The sequence below is a fragment of the Dendrobates tinctorius genome, unplaced genomic scaffold (assembly GCF_039654945.1).
Source record: "Dendrobates tinctorius isolate UK_male_01 unplaced genomic scaffold, ASM3965494v1 ptg000008l, whole genome shotgun sequence".
Taxonomy (NCBI): Eukaryota; Metazoa; Chordata; class Amphibia; order Anura; family Dendrobatidae; genus Dendrobates; species Dendrobates tinctorius.
Window position 1 is genome coordinate 25,939,293 of NW_027361676.1, and position 23,784 is coordinate 25,963,076.

At 43.1% G+C, this 23,784-nt stretch overlaps 1 protein-coding gene across 1 annotated transcript in view; it reads right to left on the bottom strand.

Moving 5' to 3' along the window:
- Positions 1–23,784, bottom strand: part of GASK1B (golgi associated kinase 1B) — a 141,199-nt gene that overhangs the window by 43,359 nt on the left and 74,056 nt on the right. Inside the window, exon 2 of the mRNA XM_073576572.1 lies at positions 11,282–11,496. Within this exon, the coding sequence (XP_073432673.1) occupies positions 11,282–11,496 (215 nt within the window). The remainder of the gene's footprint in view (positions 1–11,281; positions 11,497–23,784) is intronic.

Consider the following 23,784-nt stretch of genomic DNA (forward strand, 5'->3'; position numbering starts at 1 on the left):
CTTCTCGAGGCCAAAATATCTCTCACCTCAAAAACATCATCAGAGCTGACTGGTGGAGGAGAAGAGTTTGGAGCTGGGTGGAAACGATTCAGGACAACTGGCTTAAGGGAGAGAGACATGGAAGATGTTGGGAACTCGGAGCGAGGCGGGCAACTCCAGCCGGTAGGAAACGTTGTTGATGCATCTGAGAATCTTGAAAGGCCCAATGTAGCGGGGCCCAAGCTTGTAATATGGGAGCTATAGCCTAATATACTTGGCCGACAGCCAAACTTGTTGTCCCGGGAGGTAAGTCGGGGAGTCCAAGCGCCTCTTGTCAGCATGTCTCTTCATGCGCTCCCCGGACTTCTTGAGAGCTTCTTTAGTCTCGGACCAGACCTTGGAGAATTCTATGGCCAGGGAATCCGCTGCAGGCACACCGGAAGCAGTGGATATCGGCAGTGGAATACCGGGATGCATCCCAAACACTACAAAAAATGGAGACTTAGCTGAGGACTCGCTGGAATGATTATTGTAGGAGAATTCTGCCCAGGGGAGGAGATGGACCCAGTTATCCTGGTGCGCATTCGAGAACAGGCGTAAATATGATGCTAGCACCTGATTGACACGTTCCACTTGCCCGTTGGACAGAGGGTGGTAGGCGGAAGAAAAGTCCAATCTGACCTCCAGAAGTTTGCATAAGGCTCTCCAAAATCGAGAAGTGAATTGTACACCACGATCCGAGACAATATGCTGCGGGAAGCCGTGAAGGCGGAAGACATGCTGAATAAAAATCTTCACCAACTCTGGAGCAGAGGGCAGTGCTGGAAGAGGAACAAAATGGGCCATCTTAGAGAAGTGATCGACTGCCACCAGGATAGTCGTACATCCGGAAGAGTTAGGCAAATCGGTGACGAAATCCAATGCTATATGTTGCCACGGAACCGAGGGGATCGGCAAAGGAAGCAGAAGACCGGAGGGTTGCCGTCTAGGAACTTTGACCTTGGCACACGAGGAACAAGACGCCGTGAAGTCAGTTACATCCTGACGAAGTGAAGGCCACCAATAAAAACGAGCAATGAAGTCCAGTGTCTTCTTGACTCCGACATGCCCAGAAAGTTTAGAGGAATGTCCCCAATGGGGCACCTCTCTTCTGTCCGCCTCAGAAACGTAGGTCTTGCCTGGAGGAGGAGTGATTAGACTCACAGGAGCAACCGTGATAATCTTGGCCGGATCGATGATGTGAGTCGGTTCCTCCACCAAATCAGGAGACTGCAGAGAGCGGGACAATGCATCAGCCTTGACGTTTTTAGGTCCGGGACGAAAACACAGCTCAAAATCGAACTGGCCAAAAAAGAGAGACCATCGGGCTTGTCGGGGATTCAGTCTGTGGGCTGACTGGAGGTATGCCAAATTCTTGTGATCGGTAAAGATGGTAAACGGGTGGACCGCTCCCTCAAGAGGATAGCGCCACTCCTCCATGGCCAATTTTATGGCTAACAACTCGCGGTCCCCGATGGAGTAATTACACTCAGCAGGGGAGAAGGCCTTCGAGAAAAACCCACAGGAAACCAGTTGTCCGTGGGAAGATCTCTGAGAGAGAACTGCACCCGCTCCTGTGGATGAGGCATTGACCTCCAAAACGAATGGCTTGTTGGCCTCGGGTCGGTGGAGCACAGGGGCTGTTGCAAAGGCTTGTTTTAACCTGGAAAAGGCCTCTTCAGCCTCGGAAGGCAAGGACGAGGAGTTGGTGCCCTTGCGAGTAAGACTGGAAATTGGTTTGATGAGAGATGAAAAGTGTGGCACAAACTGACGATAATAATTGGCGAAGCCGAGAAACCGTTGAATCGCCTTGACCCCTACCGGACGAGGCCATTGAAGAATTGCCGACAATTTCTCAGGATCCATCTCCAGCCCAGAATCCAAAACAATGTAGCCTAAGAAGGGCAACGATGACTGCTCAAAGAGGCACTTCTCAAGCTTCGCGTAGAGGTGATTCTCCCGCAGACGCTGCAGTACCAGACGAACACTCCTCCTGTGGGACGCCAGATCCGGGGAAAAAATAAGGATGTCATCTAGGTACACGACCACGCAGGAGTACAGCAGATCTCGGAAGATGTCATTAACGAACTCCTGAAACACCGCGGGAGCATTGCAGAGACCGAAGGGCATAACAAGATATTCATAATGCCCGTCCCGGGTGTTAAAGGCCGTTTTCCATTCGTCGCCGGAGCGGATGCGGACGAGGTTGTAGGCTCCGCGTAGATCCAACTTCGAGAAGATGCGGGCTCCACGTAAGCGGTCGAAGAGTTCAGGAATGAGAGGCAAGGGGTATTTATTCTTTATCGTGATATTGTTTAATCCTCGGAAATCGATGCACAGGCGGAGCGAACCGTTCTTCTTTTTCACAAAGAAGAAACCGGCACCGGCAGGAGAAGAGGACTTCCGTATGAACCCTCTGGCAAGGTTATCACGAATGTACTCGGACATGGCAGTAGTCTCAGCTGGAGACAGAGGATAAATTCGACCCCTGGGCGGAGTGGTCCCGGGCCGTAGATCAATAGGACAATCATACGGGCGATGCGGGGGAAGTGTCTCTGCCTCTTTCTTATCGAAGACGTCCGAAAACGACCAGTATGCGGCAGGCAAGCCTGCAGGACCCGAGAAAACTGGATGAGGAGTGACAGGAAGAACGGAAGCTAGGCACCTCTCTTGGCAAGGATGCCCCCAGCGGAGAACTTCACCGGAACGCCAATCCAATACGGGTTCATGTGTCCTAAGCCAGGGGAGGCCAAGTAGCAGAGCGTGGGACAGGTTGGGTAGGACATAGAACGAGATCCGCTCCTGGTGCAATGCCCCGATGCGCAGACGCACCTCTTCCGCAACCAGAGACACCGCCACTTGTAAACGTCTTCCATCAACCGAGGCGATAACCCGTGGAGTCCTCAGAGTAATAACGGTAATCTGGTACTTCTTCACCTCCTTCATCCGGATGAAGTTCCCCGCCGCGCCCGAGTCCACATAGGCCACCTCCGAACCACGTCTCTGACCAAAAACCAGCTGCACAGAAAGAGTAAGAGGATGAGAGGAGTGAGACACAGCTAGGACGGCCTCTCTTACCTGGCCTAGGTGGAGGAGTTTCCCTGCCTCTCAGGACAAGAACGCAGGAAGTGAGACGCGCTGCCGCAATGCAAACATAAGCCATCCGTCAATCTCTCCCTCCGGCGCTGTTCCGCTAACTTGACCCGATCTACTTGCATCGGCTCTGGCGCCGGACTGGAGGACGACCCAAGGGAACATGGACTGGATGGCCTGTGGAGAGAAGCAGAAGATCTAAGCGGTCTCCTCTCCCTAGCGGCCTCGCGGGCGCGTTCTTGAAACCGGAGGTCAATCCGTGTAGCCAAGGAAATGAGATCCTCTAAGGTAGCCGGGGTATCTCGTCCCGCCAATTCGTCCTTAATCTTGCCCGAGAGACCACGCCAGAAGGCCCCGACCAAAGCCTCATTATTCCACCCCAACTCAGAGGCCAAGGTGCGGAACCAGATGGCGTATTGTCCGACTGTAAGAGAACCCTGACTGAGGCAGAAAAGGGACTCTGTAGCGGAAGCCAACCGGCCGGGCTCATCAAAAACTTTACGAAAAGTGTCCGTGAAGGTCTGGAGACTAGAGACTATGGGGTCGTCCCGCTCCCACAGGGGATTCACCCAGGAGAGGGTCCAAATGGGACACAATGAAGGCCACCTTAGCCCGGTCAGTGGGATACTGCTGAGGCAGGAGTTCAAAATGCAACCTGCACTGATTCAAAAAAACCCTGCACAGATTAGGGTCGCCGCCATACCGCGGCGGTTTTCCAAGCCTAGGGGACGGGACAGGATCTGGACTGCGAGACGAATCTCGTGCGGCTGCAGACTGAAGGGAGAGCAGCCGATCGATGACCGAAGCCATATAGGACAGAATATGGGCCTGGGTATCTCGCTGTTGACCCAGCTCCTGCTGGAGACTGGCCAATTGGGAAGCGTTGCTGGGATCTGCGGCCTACAAGGCCGAGAGGCGGGAGTCCATAGTCTTCATAAAAGACATTATACGGGTCTGGTTCTCCCGTAGGAACACTAGCTCCTTTTGGGCGGCATCCCCGGCGGGGTCCATGGCCTGACTATTCTGTCACGATGCTGGTTACGAGGGCAAGAGTGGACCCACTGGACCGTGACGCCGAACTCTCCCCGAGCGAGCGCACAGGTGGACCGACCCCTTTACAGGGACCTTTTGGGAGCAGGCTCAGGAAGCTCAAACGTCACGGCGGCCAGGACCAGGGGTTGGCTCAAGAGGGTGAGCAGCGGAGAGGAGGATGAGAGATCCAGGGTAACCAGGGTCCAGGGAATGGAGGTTGTTGCGGAAGGGTGAAGGAGAGCAGCGGGAACCAGACGGAAGCAGGGCACAGGGAGCTGTAAAAGGAAGACACCGGAGGGTTAGCAGGGAGACATAGACTGAAGCAGCTACGGGAGCCGGGAGAGCGAGCGAGAGCTGGGGACCAGCAAGAGCAAGCAGGGCCTGAACGCAGCGAGGAGAAATCGATAGTCAGGCGCCTCCCCTAAGGGAGGGCGGCCTGAAATACCTGATGGTATCCCCCGATTGGCCAGGCGGTGGGTCTGGATCAGATCAGGCCAACGGGCGTCCATACAGCAGGGACGCGCGGTCAGACCCCCCGGCGCGTGCGCAGAGGCACAGTGCGCACGGCTGAGGGCAGAGGAGGAGCACGCCGGGAGGCCGCCCGCCGGAACAGAGGGTGACTGGAGGTGCACGCTGGGAGCGAGAGGCAGGAGGAACCCGGACCGGAGGCAGAAGCAGCGGCGGTGAGTATGGGGACGGCAGGGACAGCGGGACCCGTTGTGGCGGTGCTAACATCACTTAGCCCTATTCCTCCCATTCTGTATATGCTTTTTTCATTTTTATTGCCCAGATGTAGTACTTTGCATTTATCCCTGTTAAAAACCATTCTGTTAGTTGCTGCCCACTGCTCCAGTTTATTTATATCTTTTTGAATCCTCTCTCTCTCTTCTCTAGTATTAGCTATCCCTCCTAGCTTTGTGTCATCAGTAGAGTTGAGCGATACCGTCCGATACTTCAAAGTATCGTATCGGATGGTATCGGCTGATCTTTAAAAAAAGTATCGGTATCGCCGATTCCGATACCGGAAGTCCCATTCAAGTCTATGGGACTTCCGGTATCGGAATAAGAAAAACCCTTTCCTGCCCTTGTACAGCCTCTCTGGGGTCTGTACGGGCCTTTCGGGGGGCTGTGCCGGCCTGCCAGGAGGTCTGTGCAGGCTCCGGTGGTCTGTGCCGGCCTGCCGGTGGTCTGTGCAGGCTCCGGGGGGCTGTGCCGGCCTGCCGGGGGGCTGTGCCGGCCTGCCGGGGGGCTGTGCAGGCTCCGGGGGGCTGTGCCGGCCTGCCGGGGGGCTGTGCAGGCTCCGGGGGTCTGTGCAGGCATCGTCCGATGGGACTACAAGTCCCATCGGGCGATGCCTGCTACCATGACAGTGATTGACACATTAGCCAATGATGGGACAGTAGTAGTCCCATCATCCGGCTAATGTGTTAAATGTAAAAAAAAAAAAAAAATTACATGCTACATACATACTACATTCATACTACATACTACATACATACTACATACTACATACATGCTACATTCATACTACATAAATACTACATGCAACATACATACTACATATATACTACATACATACTGCATGCTACATACATACCACATATATACTACATACATACTACATGCATGCTACATGCATGCTACATACATACCACATATATACTACATACATACTACATGCATACTACATACATGCTACATTCATACTACATACTACATACATGCTACATTCATACTACATAAATACTACATGCAACATACATACTACATATATACTACATGCATGCTACATACATACTGCATGCTACATACATACCACATATATACTACATACATACTACATGCATGCTACATGCATGCTACATACATACCACATATATACTACATACATACTACATGCATACTACATACATGCTACATTCATACTACATACTACATACATGCTACATTCATACTACATAAATACTACATGCAACATACATACTACATATATACTACATGCATGCTACATACATACTGCATGCTACATATATACCACATATATACTACATACATACTACATGCATGCTACATGCATGCTACATACATAACACATATATACTACATGCATGCTACATACATACTACATGCTACATACATACTACATATATACTACATGCATGCTACATACTACATGCTACATACATACTACATATATACTACATACATACTACATACATACTACATGCTACATACATACTACATGCTACATACATACTACATATATACTACATGCATGCTACATACTACATGCTACATACATACTACATATATACTACATGCATGCTACATACATACTACATGCTACATACATACCACATACTACATACATGCTACATGCTACATACATACTACATACATACTACATGCATGCTACATACATACTACATACATACTACATACATACTACATGCATGCTACATACATACTACATGCATGCTACATACATACTACATGCATGCTACATACATACTACATGCTACATACATACTACATATATACTACATGCATGCTACATACATACTGCATGCTACATACATACTACATATATACTACATACATACTACATATATACTACATGCTACATACATACTACATGCTACATGCATGCTACATACATACTACATACATACTACATGCTACATACATACCACATATATACTACATACATACAATACATTCATACAATACATACATAGACATACAGTACATATAACATAGAGTAACATACTTACCAATACTTGTCACATTGTTCCCCGAAGCCATTGTCTTTTCCGGAATAAATATTAACATAACAAACCACAAAAATACTCACCCACGATCCGAAGCAGTCCACGAGTGTGTCCCACGACGATCTTGGGTAGAGAACTGCAGCATCAGCTGTTGCTGCCGTTCTCTACGGGCTGCAGGAATCCAATGACGGAAGGTAGGTATCCTTCCGCACTGTATTCCTCCGCCACTTAAAAAAAAAAAAAGTCCCTAGTCTCACTTTATGCCATTGCTGTGTGGGAATTTCCCACGCAGCAATGGCATAAAGTGAGACTAGGGACTTTTTTTTTTTAAGTGGCGGAGGAATACAGTGCGGAAGGATACCTACCTTCCGTCATTGGATTCCTGCAGCCCGTAGAGAACGGCAGCATCATCTGATGCTGCCGTTCTCTACCCAAGATCGTCGTGGGACACACTCGTGGACTGCTTCGGATCGTGGGTGAGTATTTTTGTGGTTTGTTATGTTAATATTTATTCCGGAAAAGACAATGGCTTCGGGGAACAATGTGACAAGTATTGGTAAGTATGTTACTCTATGTTATATGTACTGTATGTCTATGTATGTATTGTATGAATGTATTGTATGTATGTAGTATATATGTGGTATGTATGTAGCATGTAGTATGTATGTAGTATGTATGTAGCATGCATGTAGCATGTAGTATGTATGTAGCATGCATGTAGTATATATGTAGTATGTATGTAGCATGCATGTAGTATATATGTAGCATGTATGTAGTATGTATGTGGTATGTATGTAGCATGTAGTATGTATGTAGCATGCATGTAGTATATATGTAGTATGTATGTAGCATGTAGTATGTATGTAGTATGTATGTAGTATGTATGTGGTATGTATGTGGCATGTAGTATGTATGTAGCATGCATGTAGTATGTATGTAGTATGTATTTGGTATGTATGTAGCATGTAGTATGTATGTAGCATGCATGTAGTATGTATGTAGTATATATGTAGTATGTATGTAGTATGTATGTAGCATGTAGTATGTATGTAGCATGTATGTAGTATGTATGTAGTATATATGTAGTATGTATGTAGTATGTATGTAGCATGTAGTATGTATGTAGCATGCATGTAGTATGTATGTAGCATGTATGTAGTATGTATGTAGTATGTATGTAGCATGCAGTATGTATGTAGCATGCATGTAGTATGTATGTAGTATATATGTAGTATGTATGTAGTATGTATGTAGCATGCAGTATGTATGTAGCATGTATGTAGTATGTATGTAGTATATATGTAGTATGTATGTAGTATGTATGTAGCATGTAGTATGTATGTAGCATGCATGTAGTATGTATGTAGCATGTAGTATGTATGTAGCATGCATGTAGTATGTATGTAGCATGTATGTAGTATGTATGTAGCATGTATGTAGTATGTATGTAGTATATATGTAGTATGTATGTAGCATGTAGTATGTATGTAGCATGCATGTAGTATGTATGTAGTATTTTTTTTTTTTTTTTAACATTTAACACATTAGCCGGATGATGGGACTACTACTGTCCCATCATTGGCTAATGTGTCAATCACTGTCATGGTAGCAGGCATCGCCCGATGGGACTTGTAGTCCCATTGGACGATGCTTGCACAGACCCCCGGACATCAGCACAGCCCCCCGGCAGGCCGGCACAGCCCCCCGGCAGGCCGGTACAGACCCCCACAGGGTGCACAGACCACCGGCAGGCCGGCACAGCCCCCCGGCAGGCCGGTACAGACCCCCACAGGGTGCACAGACCACCGGCAGGCCGGCACAGCCCCCCGGCAGGCCGGTACAGACCCCCACAGGGTGCACAGACCACCGGCAGGCCGGCACAGCCCCCCGGCAGGCCGGTACAGACCCCGGGCAGTCCACACAGCCCCCCGGCAGGCCGGCACAGCCCCCCGGCAGGCCGGTACAGACCCCGGGCAGTCCACACAGCCCCCCGGCAGGCCGGCACAGCCCCCCGGCAGGCCGGCAGAGACCCCCAGAAGGCCCGAAATGACGGCGCATCATGATGCGCACACACCGCGCATCATGATGACGTCAGTCTGTCAATCAACTTTGAACTTCCGATTCCGATGCCGAATTCCGATGTTGAGAAAATATCGGAAGTCGGTATCGGAATTCCGATACAGCAAGTATCGGCCGATACCCGATACTTGCGGTATCGGAATGCTCAACACTAGTCATCAGCAAATTTAATCAGTTTACCCTCAATTCCTTCATCTAAATCATTGATAAAGATGTTGAACAATACAGGGCCCAGGGCAGAGCCCTGTGGTACCCCACTTGAGACATTCTTCCAACTGGATGTGCAGCCATTTACGACCACTCTTTGGGTCCGATCACTAAGCCAGTTATGAATCCACCTAACAGTTGCCTTGTCCATTCCATACTTAGTCATTTTTTCAATAAGGATTGTATGAGAGACTTTGTCAAATGCTTTGCTGAAGTCAAGATCTACTATATCTACATCATTTCCTTGATCCACCCATTCAGTGATTCCGTCATAGAAGGAAATTAAGTTAGTCTGACATGACTTATTAGTTACAAACCCATGCTGACTCTGTTTAATCACTTCATTCTTATCCAGGTACTGACATACATGTTGTTTAATAATTTGTTCAAAGATCTTTCCTGGTATAGAAGTCAGACTCACCGGCCTATAGTTGCCTGGGTCCACCTTCTTCCCCTTTTTGAAGATAGGAACAACATTTGCTCTTCTCCAGTCTTCTGGCACTTCTCCTGTTCTCCAAGAATTTTCAAAGATTATGGAGAGGGGTTAAAAAATTTCTTCTGCTATCTCCTTCAGTACTCTGGGGTGTAATTCATCTGGACCTGGAGACTTGAATTCATTTAGGCTAGCTAAGTGTTTCCTCACTATCTTTCTGTTTATAGATATCCTGGATTCTTCTATTCCCTTAATAGGACAGTGAAGAACAGTTGATGTTACATTTCCTTTCTGAGAGAAAACAGATGCAAAATAAGAATTTAAAAGTTCGCCCTTCTCAACATCCTGTCTTACCATTTCATCATTTTCATCCTGTAAAAATCCTATAGCATCTTAGACTTTTCTTTTACTTTTGACATATCCCCCAAATCCTTTATTATTGCTTTTGACATCTCTTGCAAGCCTCAATTCATTTTCAGCTTTAGATAATCTGATTTGTGCCCTGCTGGTTCTGCAGACAGCATTACATTCTTCTTTAGATATGCCTCCCTCTTTTCATTTTATAAACATTTTTTTCTTCCTTTTTGGCATGTGCTTAAGTTCTGTATTCATCCATCCTGGTTTCCTTAAATGCTTCCTATTCTTCCCTCTTTTCGGAATTGTTAACAACTGTGCTTTGAGAATTTCATTTTTCAAGATTTCCCATCCTTCCTGGACATTTTTGTCTTTAAGGATATCCAGCCATTGGATCCCTCCAATTCTCTTTCTGAATCCCTTAAAATCTGCCTTTCTGAAATCTAACCTTGACGTCTGAGTCTTCACAGGTCTTCCGCCTCTAGTTATCCAAAATTCTAAAATAGCATGGTCGCTACCTCCTAGGGTCCCAGCCACTTTTACCTCCTCAACCATTTCCTCCCTGTTTATAAGGATTAGATCCAAGGTAGCAGTTCACCTTGTTTTCTCCCCTACCTTTTGGAAGATAAAGTTGTCAGCAAGAGAGGATAAGAATTTCCTTGTCCTGTTAGTTTTGCCTGAGAGAGATTCCCAACAAATGTCTGGATAGTTGAAATCTCCCATGACAACTATGTCATATTTTTTGGAGAACTTGGCCATTTGATGCATAAAGAGTTCATCCATATCTTCAGCTTGCTATGAAACCTCTTGCTATGGTTATTAGAGTTAAGTGAATATGTCTGAAATCGGTTGCCGAATCTGAATTTAACATATTCGTGCCATATTGGTACGCTAGTCGATGGGCTGTGTTCGGGGAATATTGCAAAAACAATATTCGCCACCGAAATTAATCGGGAACAAATTTTGAAAAATTCCCTCAACTCTAACGATTATATGGATATAGGGCTTCTCCAGGCTTAAATTATATATTTTATTTGATATTTATGTTACCTGTATACTGGAGTTATATTATGTACAGTTAATTGCAAAGGTTATGAGTTGAGAAAAGTGTAGATATTCATATAACACTATGTACAGGAAGCAAACACTGCATGTACAGAACTACTGTACATCATAAGGAAGTTCTACTCCATTTATTCCATATAGTCTTCAGTGATTATAGTCTCTACTTTTCTAACCATGCATAGTCTCTGATGTACAGTACACTTATCATAGTCGCAATTTGTTTCCTTACTTGCAGAAGAAAGTCAAAAAGTGCCATCTTGGACCACTCATGATGATGGACTTCTGGACATCCCAGATCTGCTTTGGGGACTTTTCCATTCAACCAACACTTGTGTGTAAGGATCCTTTGGTAACTTCCCCATTTGAGTTTTGTGGAAGATTGTGTGATGTTGTCTGTTGGGGATAAAAGGGAGTCCCACAAAATAACCGGACAGGGAAGGAAATCTGCAAAACAAAGAATATACCATGTTTAGTTTATTGGTGGTAACAGTAAATGGCGTAAAACATACTTTGCAGGCTAGGTTTACACCTGTGATAGGGCATTTCTGAGGAGTTTCAGTCATTTAGATGGTGAGGATAAGGCAACCCGCTGCACCATAAATTGCTAACAAATTAATGTAGAAGGACACTATTATATGTGAATGAAGTCATGTATTCACTGAGTAGCAGATTCTGTATAAGATTTTGCGTTACTATTTAAAAGGATATCACATCACCACTCTGAGTATTAGGAAGTGTGGGTGACCTGCATTGCTGTTTCTGTGTCCACTAAAAGATCCAATAAGCAGCTTATAGGGTAACAGTGTGGTTGATGCTTTTCCAAGTGCTCTGACTTCTTCATCAGGAGAAGCCTCAGCAGACCACAGCAAACTACGCCTGTGCAGGTACACGATTGCGCGCTGTATGGATGGCGTAGGACATGACATCAAGCATGCTATGATAATCTCAAATTAGAGCCAGTATGACACTGCGCAGGAGTATGCAATGGCAATAAGGTAAGGTAATTTCAAGGTATACAAATAGTTAAGGCCGAGTAAATGCATATGCCAAACACGTGCACATAGATGGTGTACGGGGGTAGTGCCAGGTATGAATCAATATTATAGTGCACGAGTGTATGTACAGTATCAGCAAAGCAATCACATGAATGCAATGTATCCTTAGGATGACAAGAAGGATCATATAGCTGTCCTACACCAGTCCCTGCATAACGACGTGCAGAGTCTAGAGCCAAAACACAAATTACAAATCAATAGATGACAATAGTACCTTAGGACATAGTGTATGGCAGAGTAGGGGCACAGGAAAGGAAATGTGAGCACCTTCGACATGCGTTTTACCTGCTTGGCTTCAGCAGGAGGGCTCCCCTATCCTAGACTACTATGCATAGATAGCACTCTTCCTTCCCCCTATCCTAGACTACTATGCTTATATAGCGCTCTTCCTTTCCTCTATCCAAGAATACTATGCTTAGATAGCACTTTTCTTTTCCCCTTTCCTAGATTACTACACTTAGATAGCTCTCTTCTTTTCCCCTATCTTTGACTACTACGCTTTGATATAGAACCAAAAAGAGGGTCTCTATCAAAATTGACCCGAGAGATAATATGAGAAATTGTTATATAAAGCTTATATAGAAAGTGATACAGGGCCCCAAAACATGGGGGATTAGGATGAAATGATAATAAAGTTTATTGCAAAAATACAATATAATAATTTTATATAATACAATACAAGTGTGGAGATCAAAGAGAAGTGCGGCTAAAAAGCTAAAGGGAAAGAGATGTAAAGATCCCTATATAGAAGAGACAATTATCCCCATAACACTGAGCTCCTGAAAGATGGTAAACTCTGCAAATATTAAAAATATGTATTTTTATCTCCAAAAAATAGCCTATATAAATATGATCCACACATCTGGATTTTAGATATTTAAGAATATAAGCATAAGATAAATACATGCACATGCATAGCACACAGGCTCGGACTGGCCCATTGGGTAACAGGGGAATCCCCGGGTGGGCCAGTGTGCAGATCTGGGCCCCCAATCCCACTGTATGAGCAGTACTTGGCATAATTCACTTGATTCACTCTCTACAGAAAAAAACATAATCTCATCATTCATTATCCAAACTACCCAGTTTATTATTATATAGAGATTTAGGTAAATTTGTAAACAAGGGTAGTATAATATTTGTATGCAGGTGAAAAGTGGGCCCCCCCCAAAGTAAATGTTACCGGTGGGTCCTTGGCACCCAAGTCCGACACTGTGCACATGAGGCAACTAGGACGACAACTGTCAGGATAGAGGAAGTGCCCAACCAGACCAGCAAAACACACCAGATCGGAGTGTGGCATAAGGGGGATAATAATAGGTATTTTTTAGATTATGTAGAGGGCGTAAGGGACTTATATATGTTTTACTAGACTGCTGTAAAAGAGGCCATAATTTATATTGGGAAAACCTGGTCACAGGTTCATTTAAAAATAAAAAAAATAAAAAAAATAAAATACTCGGGACAGCGATGGGAACAAAATAAGACCAAAAACTGCCCACTTTTGACCTGGATGACAGGTCCTGTTTAAGTTCTCCATTTGTTATATGACAGATCTTGTGCTTGGGTAGTAAATCAACCATTACATTTCCAGCTACTTAAAGTCTCTAATCTCCAGTTTAACATCTGTTACATGTTACTTTAGTATATACCCTCATCGCCCTTATACTGTGAAAGAATGCAGCTGAACTTTAGAATCTTTTAGAAAATATGTAATCACATAACATTGCTGAGTGATATTTTCAATGCATCTCTAGTACACACACATACCATGCTAGATAACCTGCACCTGACATTATTCTGCATAAACAAACAGCTAGGAGGCAATGATGCAAATCTGATTGTGAGGAAAGATGCAGTATGACATGGAAATACTAACTGGATAACATAAGGCCTCCTTAAAACAGTTTTCTTTTCCATTTTTCTTTTGCTTGTGAATATCACCATGAATTTCAAGCCTTTTCAATTGTGGTTTATTTTTTGGTTTATGGTGATGTTTATTATGACATTCCCTAGAAATGCATTTGGAAAGAAACACCAGGAAACAAAAAAAGACAAGAATGTCAAGAAATTAAAAAAAAAAATCAAAAACCACAAATAAAAAGTGCAAAATAAAAAAAAATAGCAAGTAAAACGCAAGAGAAAAAATTTTTTGCACAAAGACAACAATTTTATGCTTTCCTACAAACAATTTTGAAAAAAATTTTGTAGCCAAAACAGTTATTGGTTCAGGGACTTTTCATTTCTAAAATAAAAAGGCTGGCACCATAGTCATTGAATTAGTAATTTTTTAAGACAAAATCAAGCTACTAGTTTTGGCAGCATTTTTTCTCTTTTTATGCTAAAAATAAGTATGTAAAAATGGTTGCACATTTATATGCATTTCTTTCCAGCATGTTTTTAGCTGTTTCTGGTGCAGTTTTAAAATCACATTATTGTTTGCATTTTTTTTATACTTTGGAGTTAAAGGATTTATAGATCACGTTGTTCCAAAATTCTTCACGTTTTCTATAAAGTAAAAAATGCCACAAAAAGTCATATACATTATTAACTCATACATCAATTAAAATTGAACCAAAGACATAAAAAAAGGGAAATCATAGGTAAGAAACACTGCATATATTATGTTGAATTGACTCCCAGAAAACTTACTTCTGGCTGAAGTAATTTTTGTCATGGAAAAGTTGTAATGCATTACACTTTAAACTCCGTGGGGCTGAATCATCAAACAGCAATCACCAGAATTCTGGCATAAAACTACTTGAAATGTCGCAATATTTTTTAAAACTCATACTTGAGAAAAAAAAATTGTGACTTATGGTGGTTTTATGCCTATCTCAGCCAGCTTTGCCAACATTGTAAAATTGGGCTCAGGTCGGCCAAAGGGGGCATGACCTAGTGTTTCTGACAAATTGCATCACATTTAGTGACTATAATTATGATGGAGATATACTCTGGTCCCCGACTAAAGTATATTTTTTGTTAAGTTACACTGTATTTAGGGAGATATTCCTTATAAAGAAATTACAGCCTTCATGTTCTGTAATTATAATGAGTTGTCATGCTGCTGTGGGATGGGTTACTTTGTGGTTTACTGTTTTCATGACAAAAAAAAAGAAATCCATTTTTGTACTTGAATCTTGTTGGTTGTTTTGATTTCTTGTTTGAAAGGAGTTTTATTGGATTAGACATACTGCATGTTTCTGCTTTTTATAGGCTGTGTTTATAGACTTTGCAGCTCTACCTCCTTCACTTTAAATGAGCTGAGCTGTAATACCAGACAACCCATGGACAAGTGTGATTCTGTTTTGGGAAAAAAAAACAGGTTTTATAATTGTCTGCAACATCTTTTACAAATTAGAGGTTAAGCAGGTGTACAAGTCAAACTATTGCATGTGTTTAAGTTAGGAACAGCACGTATGTAGATCAGTTTTTTCTGTGCCCCATTGACCCCACACATGGTGCCTCTGATCAGATAGATACATATGGTGATACACATAGACACAGCATGATAAAGAAACTGGTTTTACTTCAATTTGAGATAGTTAACATCTATTAGGGAGGTTAAAATCTTAAATGGCTTGTTCTGGTTCAGAAACCGTTTCACCTCTGGCATAGTGAGTGTAAGAAAAACACAATCTGTCCTTTAACTACCTTCCTGGGGTCTAGCACTTTGTCTCTACCATTTTCCTGGTCTGTGTTGATTGGTTGCAGTGGTGACGTCCCATCAACATCACTGCAATCAATCACTGATCTCAGCAGCTCGTGCTGATTACTTTGGCAGAGCCACTGAGCTCAGTGATTGGCTACGGCGCTGTCGAGTGACATCACCACTGCAGCCAATTGACAGAGACTAGGACCACAGTGGACAAACAGACATGGACCTGGGGAGAGTAAGTAAAGAAAATATTGTTTTTGCAAAGCTAACTGTGCCTTCAGTCAAAAGTTTTTCAAAGTGACCTACCTTTTTAATAATTATACAACAGGACTGACAGTTCTTGATGGTTACAGTTCAATACAGAGGTACAGAGCAGTTTCACTACTCTACTACAGGACATATTTCATAGATAAAGCCATTTGCAGACATAGTCTCTAACATGTACAGCAGACACCACACATTGAAGAAAATTATACTACGAGTACAACATATTATTTTGTGTAATAACATAAGAACCTTTTGATTATTTCTAAGCATGTCATACTACAACCTGCAAACTCCAGCAGAACAATTCAGGAGAGTTTCACTGCTCACATTTCAAGAACTCTTCAAAAATGCCTTTGCTCTATCCATAGAAATTGGATACAACGAATCTTACAGAAAACAACAAAACAGGACATTAAAAATTAAAAATTTTTGAAATTTGTATTCATTACCCTTCTGACTGAGCACTCCACCTGTTAGCCGCAGGCGTTTTTAATCAAAGCAGGGCCACTACCCCTCCACAGAGATATAGACTTCAGTCTGGACAGAGGATTTGCATAGGTTCCCATTCAGATTAAGACTTCAGTCTAAGTGAGGATTGGCATTAGATAGGGTCCTGGAAAACGAGAAATGCCTTACCGTGGCTTACAGGTACACATAGCTTGGCCATTTTATGTGCTAAACTTTCTCAATTTTTCATATTTCTAATGCAGTAGTGCAATTCATTTTTCAATTTTCATGTTTACATGTTATGGCGCTACAGTGTGCTTGCTTTTTTGCTTGAAAACAGGACATTAGCCAAAGTGCTTATCATAGAAAATATAAATGAAGTTAGGCATTTTATAGTACAAAAAAATTAAACCCCAGTAATTTATTTTATAAAATAATCTACCGATTCTCTAATGACCTCTGTTCTGCCCATTCATGTGCATCAAGACATTTTTTAAGTGCTGTTCCAGCTATGGCCATTCGATGTCATAGTTGCCCTTCTCTTTCCTGTTCATGGATTTAGAATCCTTTCCCTTTAATGGTTATTCTGTTTAGAACCACCACTTCATATTCCAGGGCTGTAGCATGTAGCCATTTTCCCTCGGATCCCTGAGCTACTCACAAGTGTCCAGCTCCCTGCATAATCAATGCTTCAACCAAGCGGATTCTGGTAAGGGTTATGTGCTGTGCTTGTATCTGTTTAGCTGGCCATGATGCAGCCCATGATATTGCAATGTATTTTCAGCTCCTTGTAATGCTTTTACATTGCTTGTTAGACAGATGCACCCTGTTCAGTTAGTACAATGCTAGCAGCCTAAGTTTGTTTGGATCTCTTTTCACTGCATTGTGTGTTGTATTGCTCAGCCTCTGTGATGATGCCTCCTGCTGATGTGGCAGCACTCTGTAATAATGCCTGCTACTTTTGTAAGAGCACCCCGTATCATTGCCTTTACCTATGTAATGTAATAACATCCTGTATTATTGCTGTGTTATTATCTACCAGTACTGATGTATTGTACTGTCTGTTTCTTTATAGTTTTTACCGATCTCATCCACAATTGTGTTCACCAATATCATCTACTATATCATCCATTATCATCTACCATTGTTGTTCACGTCATCCTAATAAATATACACTTAAGCACCCATACAGTCTTTTTACTGGGAGTGGATGAAGGGTTTAGCCGTATGCTGGAATCCACACAGTATCATATGTGGAAGAAGACAGAACAACCTCATTTGACTCAAGATGAGCGAGTATGCTTGCTACTCGAGATTTCCCGAGCATGCTCGGGTGAGCTCCGAGATTTGGATGGCTCGGAGATTTAGTTTCTGTTGCTGTAGCTGCATGATTTGTGGCTCCTAGCCAGCCTGAATACATGTGGGGATTGCCTGTTTGTTAGCAAATCCCCACATGTATTCTGGCTGTCTAGCAGCTGCAAATCATGCAGCTACGGCGACAAACTAAATCTCCGAGCCATCCAAATACTCGGAGATCACCCGAGAATGCTCGATAAATCTTGAATAACGAGTATATTCGCTCATCACTACTCATGGCATAGTTTTTACACTTAAAAGATATAAAACAGAACAGTAATTCATTGTAGCACAAAATAAGCACATGTCCTTCCATAATTCATCCAATGAAATCTGCCTAAATATTTATTTTACTCATTTATATAGCTCCATTAATTCCACTGCGCTTTACAGACATTATTGGCACTGTCCCCGATGGAGCTCACAATGTAAATTCCCTATCAGTATGTCTTTGGAGTATTGTAGGAAAACCAGAGTACCCAGAGGAAACTCATGCAAATATGGGGAGAACATATAAACTCCTTGCAGATGTTGTCCTTGGTGAGATTTGAACCCAGTGCTGCAAGGCTGCAGTGCTAACCACTGAGCCACAGTGATGCCCATATGCATCAGTTATGAATTTAGTCCCCTAATATATATGACTTGAAATGTGTGACTATAGACCCATTTAACCATTTGTAACCTATCCCCTTAACTAATAAATAAAGACATAACACATTTTATGACATTGGAATGTAAAGGCTACAGCAGCCTCATTTACTCAATAAAATATAATACCAAAACAGTCTTAAAGTAATTATCAAGCCCTGGCTCGGGGGCACCCAGCTTTATGCTGCTCTAACCAAGTTGTCTCACTGGGACCTAGCTTCCACTTTATAATAACCTACAATACAAACACCTAGGGATTTCTGGATCATGGAGTGAATTACAGTACCTATATGATGGACTACTTGCTAGAGATGGGTGCCCCTTGCGAAGACTGGAAAACATGTATTTGGAAGTCGCCTTGCTATACTCATCAGGAGAGCTTTAAACTGGAACAATGTGGGAAGGGAAACAAAAGGCCAGAAAATGCCATGCACCTGACAAATACTATTGAGAACTCTGCTATTAGAAGTGGAAAGGAAGAATAAAGAAAAAAAATCTAAATAATAAAAATATTGGAGAAAGAGAAACTAATCACAAACTAACATTTGGAATGCACTTCCCAGGTCAATATGATTAGTTCCCAATCCCCACAATTTTAAGTGTGCCCTGAAAACGCATTTATTCAGACTGGCCTACCACCTCAACACATTAACCTAATCTATCCCTATGTGGCACAGCCAAAAGTTTTTACCATAACCAGGTTCCCCGCATCATGTTCCCACATGCTTTACGCATCCATTAGCCCTCTGCATCTGTACTGTTACACACTTAACATTATGGCTGGCCCATACAATCAGGGCAACTGTTACCACCCACCTTTCGTGTCTACCTCTTTCCTCATAGACTGAAAGCTTGCGAGCAGGGCCCTCATTCCTCTTGGTATCTGTTATGATCTATGTGATTATTGTTATGCTGTAATGTCTACTGTCTGTACAAGTCCCCTCTGAAATGTAAAGTTCTGCGGAATATGTCGGCGCTATAAAAATAAAATTTATTATTATTATTATTATTATTAAAATGTTTGTATGCAAATGCACAAAGCATGGACAACATGCAGGAGAACTGGAACTACTAATGCAGGAAAAGAAATATGATGTCATTAGAATCACTGAAACTTGGTGGGACGATACACATGTTTGGAATACAAGGCTAGAAGGACGCAACTTATTTGTGACAGCAGACTTGATAAACGAGGAGGAAGTGTCGCATTGTATGTTAGAAAAGCGTATATCTGCACAGAGATACAAAAGTTCAGAGACTGGGAGCTCTGTGGAAACTGTTTGGGTAAGAATATAGGACAGAACAATGGAAAGGACACCATTGTAGGCATTTACTACAGGCCGCCTGTGCAAGCTGAAGATATGAATGAACTCTTTATGCATCAAATGGCCAATTTCTCCAAAAACTATTACATAGTGGTCATGGGAGATTTCAGCTATCCTGGCATTTGTTGAGATTCTCTCTCAGGCAAAATTAACAGGTCAAGCAAACTTTTATCCTCTTTTGCTGACAAATTTATCTTCCAAAAGGTAGGGGATCTGCTACCTTGGATCTAATCCTTATAAACAGGGAGGAAATGGTTGAGGAGGTAAGAGTGGCAGGGAGTTAGCGACCATGCTATTTTGGAATTTTGGATAACTAGAGGGAGACCTGTGAAGACTCAAACTTCAAGGTTAGATTTCAGAAAGGCAGATTTTAAGGGACTCAGAAAGAGAATCGGAGGGATCCAATGGCTGGATAGCCTTAAGAACAAAAATGTCCAGGAAGGAAGGGATATTTTGAAAAATGAGATTCTCAAAGCACAATCTTTAACAATTCCAAAAAGAGGGAAGAATAGGAAGCATTTAAGGAAACCAGGATGGATGAACACAGAACTTAATCACATGCTAAAAAGTAAAAGAGAAAAGTTTAGGAAATGGAAAGAGGGAGGCATATCTAAAGAAGAATATAATGCTGTCTGCAGAACCTGCAGGGGACGCATCAGATTATTAAAGCTGACAATGAATTAAGGCTTGCAAGAGATGTCAAAAGCAATAAAAAAGGATTTTGGGGATATGTCAAAAGTAAAAGAAAAGTCAAAGATGCTATAGGATTTTTACAAGATGAAAATGATGAAATGGTAAGAAAGCATGTTGAGAAGGCCGATGTCACGATCCATTTTTGGATCTGTGGCAGAGTCTGGACTGTTATGAATGAGTCACCGAGGAGGAAAAAACAAAAAGCAAGCTAAGCCCAGAAAACCAGAGAGGTTGGTAACTAGCGGATTGCAGACGCCTGATCCTATCCACAGCAACTAGCAGTAGCCGTGGAGCGTGCCTACGGTGGTCCTATCGCCTAAAGAAAGAAAGGGAAAATCTAAACTGCCCCAGAGCAGACCCCAAAGCAATAGACAGCCCCCAACATGTATTGTCGGTGAAACAAGATGAAAACACAGACACAGATAGAAAGATAGGCTGAGCAAACGATGGGGCCCTCACTAACTAGAAAGGACAGGAAAGAAAAGCTGCTGTCTGCAATCACGCAAAAAACCCTGCCAATAAAAATGTCCAAAACGTCTGATAGAAAAAGGCCCTGAAGTTGCTAGACTTCAAATCACTTTATCAGCACTCAGGTATATTCTGAAGACAGAGCAAAAGAGATCAACTGATCAGAGACAAAATGGGGATTCAGCCCAGTCCCAGCCAGGGCTGGCTGAACACAAAAACTAAGTAAACCAGACAAAAACTCATAAGAACAATAGCAGAGAAAACTTAGCTTTAGGAAGGCAGGAATCAAACTGGAAACCAGAAGCCACAGTCAGGAAAAATCACCAGCAAGAAACTAGGGAGTCGGCTGCCTTAAATCCAATCAGAAACTCCTGATGTCCAATCGCAGTCCTCTTCCTCAGGTGGCCGGTCTCTGCCATTTAGATCAGCTTCATTACCTCCCTTCACCAACAGAGGGAGTCCAGATAGAGAACTCACTACTCATCTGTCAGCACAGCCAGCTCCATAACCCTCACCAGAAGCCAGAGGCAAACCCGAAAATGAGCTCACCACACTGGACTCTCTTATATGAACCTTTTTCCTTTCTGGCCTCTGGGGTTAATATGGAGTTTTGCCCCTGGTGCCGCTTGTGTTACTACAAGGGTAGTTGGTCAGCTGCTGGGTTTTTGCTCCCGGTGGCCGCTGGTGTTACTACAACTGTAGTTGGTAGGCTGCTGGGTTTTTGCCCCTGGTGGCCGCTGGTGTTACTACATGTTTAATTAGTCAGCAGGTGGTGACCTCCCCCCTCCTTCTTATAAAAGGTTGCCAGCTGCTGCTGCTCCCTGTTGGTAATACTGGTCATTCACTAACCAACCTTGGAGAAGAAAGGAGCTATTTGGAGCAGTGCTGTTGCAGCTTATCTGAAGCCTTGGTGTTTCAGTTGGAAGCTGTGTCCCGGTGCCGTACTCTGCTGCTTCAGGAGCATTGGCAACAGAGAAATCTAAGTTGTGTGTTATTCCCTGTCTGTTATTTTCCCTAGTATGTTTATTAGTACAGCGGTGAGGACCAGTGTCCGCACTTGCCAGTTCCCTAGTAAGGGATAGGTGCAGGGCAAGTGTGGGACTGTGGTATCCTGGTCGGCGACAGGTTGAAAGAACCTGTATAGGGAACGTGAGGAGAGTTCAGGGCTCTTCCTTAGGAGAGTGCAGGAGGTGTCCACTTACCCATTCCCTATTATAGGGCCCACCATTGTAATTATTTCCCCGGTGTCCCCTTGTCTGTCCTGTTGTTTTGTGACCGACCGATCGCCAGGTCGCGTCACGTGGAGCCAGACATACCGTGACAGCTGAACTTTTAAATTCCTATTTTGCATCTGTTTTCTCTCAGAAAGGAAATGTAACATCAACTGATCTTCACTGTCCTATTAAAGGAATACAGGAATCCAGACTATCTATAAACAGAAAGATAGTGAGGGAATATATAACTAGCATAAATTAATTCAAGTCTCCAGGTCCAGATGAATTACACCCCAGAGTACTGAAGGAGATAGCAGAAGAAATTTTTGATCCACTTTCCATAATCTTTGAAAATTTTCGGAGATCAGGAGAAGTCCCAGAAGACTGGAGAAGAGCAAATGTTGTTCCTATCTTCAAAAAGGGGAAGAAGGTTTACCCAGGGAACTATAGGCCGGTGAGTCTGACTTCTATACCGGGAAATATCTTTCAACAAATTATGAAACAACTTGTATGTATGTACCTGGATAAGAATGAAGTGATCAACCAGAGTCAGCATGGGTTTTTAACTAATAAGTCATGTCAGACTAACTTAATTTCCTTCTATGACAGAATCACTGACTGGGTGGATCAGGGAAATGCTGTAGATATAGTATATCTTGACTTCAGCAAAGTAATTGACAAAGTATCTCACAACATCCGCATTGAAAAGATGACTAAGTATGGAATGGACAAGGCAACTGTTAGGTGGATTCATAACTGGCTTAGTGATTGGACCCAAAGAATGGTCGTAAATGGCTGCACATCAAGTTGGAAGAATGTCTCAAGTGAGGTACCACAGAGCTCTGTTCTGGGCCCTGTATTGTTCAACATCTTTATCAATGATGTAGATGAAGGAATTGAGGGTAAACTGATTAAATTTGCTGACGACACAAAGTTAGGAGGGATAGCTAACACTAGAGAAGAGAGAGAGAGGATTCAAAAAGATATAAATAAACTGGAGCAGTGGGCAGCAACTAACAGAATGGTTTTTAACAGGGAAAAATGCAAAGTACTACATCTGGGCAATATCAAGCAACAGCACATGTGAAAAAGACTTGGGTACACTAAGAGATCATATACTAAACACGAGTCAACAGTGTGATGCAGTAGCAAAAAAAAGCAAATACAATTCTGGGATGTATTAACAGAAGCATACAGTCTAGATTACATGAAGTCATTATCAACCTCTACTCCTCTTTGGTCATACCTCATCTGGAATACTGTGTCCAGTTTTGGGCACCACAATTAAAAAAGGCATCAACAAACTGGAGCAAGTTCAGAGAAGAGCGACCAGAATGGTGACCGGTCTGCAAACCATGTCCTATGAGGAATGGTTACAGGATTTGGGAATGTTTAGCTTGCAAAAAGGACAGAGGATACTTAGTAGCTGTCTACAAATATCTCAAGGGCTGTCACATTGTAGAAGGATCATCTTTATTCTCATTTGCACAAGGAAAGACTACAAGCAATGGGATGAAACTGAATGGGAGGAGACACAGATTAGATATTAGAAAAAACTTTTTGACAGTGAGGGTGATCAATGAGTGGAGCAGGCTGCCACG